Below are 3,477 nucleotides of genomic sequence, written 5' to 3'. Positions count from 1 at the left end.
GGTATACTTACCACTAGTAACTAAAAAAAAAAAAAAAAAAAAAAAATCCAAAATGAATTAGTGACTTATTAGTTAATTTTCATCATTTTCTTTTTGTCGAAACACATATTCAAGCATATGCAGTTGTTGGTTAAGGCAACCAACTTTTAATATGATATTATATTGTTCTTCTTAAGCCATAGCTGCATGATTTTTTGTGAGACTTTAGTTGTTAGCCTAAACCAACTCAAAGACATTCGTAACATGATGTTGATGTGGTATTCACTTTAAGTTAAGTGCACATGATCTTTCCGAAAACCCTCACACCAAAACTATTCAAACACACTATATAGTAACTAATTTTCTTTATCAACTTCTAATGTAAAATTTTGTTTGTACACTCGGAGGCGGATTCAGTTTTTAATGTTTATGGGTTCCTGCAACGACTTCGAGTAAATTTTTAATAGTAACTGGGTTCACATTTAAATATTTATAGATATTTAATGAATTTTTAGAACACATTTACACTGTTTGGACAAAAGCTACTTGGTTCACGGGAACCCGCAGATGACAGGCTAGATCCGCCCCTATGTACACTTAACAACCGTAACAAAATCTGGTATTCGCAACCCGCGATGAGAAGCCAGAGAGAAAGCACCAAACTTTTTATCGTATTATGTAACTATTTTTCATGACTCATTATGTAATTCGGGCTTAACTAGTTTTATTTTAAATTTATATTTTCATTAAAGGAAGATCAAGCATGTAGCTAAATTTTAAAAAGAGATCAAGAAAGGAACTGATATATTCTTGATTCTTAACATTTCTTAATGGAGAAAGAGATGAGGAACCCACGTTTCCTAGGATTGGATTCTCTAACAAGTTGTCATAATGTGACATTATTTAAGTATATTTTCAAAGGGATCGACTCAAGACTAGCCAAGTATCTCTCGGCATATACTATTGGCAAACAAATTAAACACGACTAAATGGTAAAATATGCAAACTCTAAGCTAGCATTCTATGCAGGGGTGACTTACTGAATTTGGTGGCCCAAAGTCGAACGTTAAGAAAATGCCTTAAATTTATTTAATAAAATTTTATATATTTATGATTTCTTTAAATATATATATATACACATATATAAATTTTATGTATGTATTTTGGCCATTCACTAGGCTACTTTCTAGATCCTCCATCAAAGACATCTACTAACTTTACTCATCAAGGCTTCGATTTTTTTTTTTTTTTTAATAAGAAACATCCGCTGTTAAGAAAACGTTTTCATAAGTTCCCGTTTCCTAATGATCTTAATTTTTGTACTAACAAAATAGATTTTAAAATAATTTTATACATTTGAAATAGTTCAAATTTATTTAAAATTAATATAAATGACTTGATCTACTTTTTATAAGAAATAATCTACTTTAAAAGATGTCACAAAACACTTTGCTTTTATTTCGTTATTATCAATATCGTCATCAAATTGTTATTTTGCCATATTGCATGTTTATTATTAAAATCCAAATAACCTCTATCTTTTTCTAAATTAAATAACCTCTATATCCAAAAGGAAAAAGCATAGATTAGTATTTTTTTTATAATAATAATTTTATAATAATATAATATTAACTAATAATGAAAAAAAAATGGGGGCCTTCAACTTGAGGTCTAAAGCAATTGCTTTAGTTGCCTCCCCGACATTGATTCTATGTGCTTCCAATTATCGTAGTTCTTTATTTAATTTTTTTGGCTCATTTGGACATAATTGCAAAAGTATCCATCAAGCAATCTCATCATGATACTGGCCTTTTGCTTCTTATGGGAAAAAGACAACTTTGATTACATCTGCTTTTAACGGCCTACTGTATCATGTCACAAGCGCACAGCTGACTGGAATTATTGCAATAGCACACGCCAACATCTTCAGCTGAATATAAAATTTCCACTTTTTCTACTGTATCTTACCATCCGACCTATATATTAACTAAGTTCTTGGTGTCACCAAGTATGTGGTGGTCAGAATTGTTGAAATTTTTTGGAACCTATAATCAGAAATTTCATATTCGAATCTTGAAAATAAAGAATATTTCAATTAAAGCCTTTTACCCCTTTTATACTTGATAGAAATCCGGATTAATAAAACAATAAGTTTTGAATATATTGGGCGCTTAAAATTGAGAAAAACGTCTTGATGCTTTGATAGAATTTTACCTAAACTTCGACCATTGTCCATACCTCCTCTAATGTAGATTGCACTACAAGCCAAGTGAAATTAAAAAGGGCAAAAAAAAAAAGGGGGGGGTGGGTGGGAAGAGGGTGGGGGTGTTGTTTTTTTTTTTTTTAGGGGGGGGGGTGGTGGTGGTGGCTATCCAGTGATCAGTTCATGTAAATTAACCAGAAATTTATGGATATTAAACGAGCAGGAATAAGTATTTTTAAATCTACATCAAAGGAATATCTTAAGCAATATAATATTAGCAAGAAGAGGGAAATTATCGTACCCGGGACAAGAGGCAAATTAAAGACTGCATTTGGTTTCTTCCAACTGAATCTCCAATAAATGCCAAAGACTTGTTCCTCATCATATCCAAAAACTGATACGGGTTGAAAATGGGCAGGTCGCACCCTTTTGGTTTCCACCTCCATTTCAAGAAATCAGTATCAGGCCTCCCATATTTCATGCAATTTTGGTGCTCGTGTATTGCCCAACATGTCGTGTTCGTGTAATATGGACCGTCTGGATTAGGAACCCAATCTCCAATGAATACATCACACGTGTCTTCCTCCGCAATCTTTATCTTTTGGTCCTTAGTCTGATATGGTTGTGATGTTTTAGAAGAATGATTTACTACTATAACATCTGCAGCATATAAATTAAAAGGGTGGTAAAGAGGGATAAGACCAAGAATGATTAATGTTAAAGAAACAAGTACTACTATTCTTGGAGTTCTCTGAGCATTTCTCCAAAAGAGAAGCTCCATAATTTGGAGAATTAATGGAGAATTGAAAGCAAAAATCAGAAATGGGATTATGGAAGAAGGACAATAATTACAAGTTGGCACATATAAATGACACAAATAAACGTGCTAATAACTAATTATAGGGTTTTAGTTGGACTAACTCCATGTCTTTGCAATTATGCAATTATTGGGTGCTATGGGTATTGTTTCTAATCAAGAGTTAGTGACCCAATCCTTGCAATAATTACAAGTTGGCACATATAAGTTCTTCCAAATTTTTATGTACATCCAATCCTTAACCACCTTCTTATAATTAGAAGTGGAGAAAAATATTTAGAGTGCAATAATTATATATTAACTCTTGTGTGAATTTGGTTCGTGTCTTAATTTGTTAAATAATGACATATTAATATGATTAACACGAAGAAAATTTATTTACATAATCTGGCTATAGATTGTGATCAGATTTACTCGAATTAATTAGCCAAATCACCAAATATACTTAATTCACCTAACCTTAAAAATTAATAAGCTT

The 3,477-nt window shown here is 31.7% G+C and overlaps 1 protein-coding gene across 1 annotated transcript in view; it reads right to left on the bottom strand.

The window, feature by feature from the left end:
- The window catches only part of LOC109211208 (protein trichome birefringence-like 19), a 4,812-nt gene extending 1,737 nt beyond the window's left edge, over window positions 1-3,075 (bottom strand). Inside the window, exon 1 of the mRNA XM_019374711.1 lies at window positions 2,484-3,075. Coding sequence (XP_019230256.1) covers window positions 2,484-2,963 — 480 coding nt within the window. The 5' untranslated portion in view covers window positions 2,964-3,075. The remainder of the gene's footprint in view (window positions 1-2,483) is intronic.
- Window positions 3,076-3,477: the final 402 nt, after the last annotated feature.

Source organism: Nicotiana attenuata, unplaced genomic scaffold (assembly GCF_001879085.1).
Source record: "Nicotiana attenuata strain UT unplaced genomic scaffold, NIATTr2, whole genome shotgun sequence".
NCBI classification, from domain to species: domain Eukaryota; kingdom Viridiplantae; phylum Streptophyta; class Magnoliopsida; order Solanales; family Solanaceae; genus Nicotiana; species Nicotiana attenuata.
The sequence above is the reverse complement of the archived record's forward strand: the minus strand, read 5'-3'. Positions and strand labels throughout refer to the sequence as shown.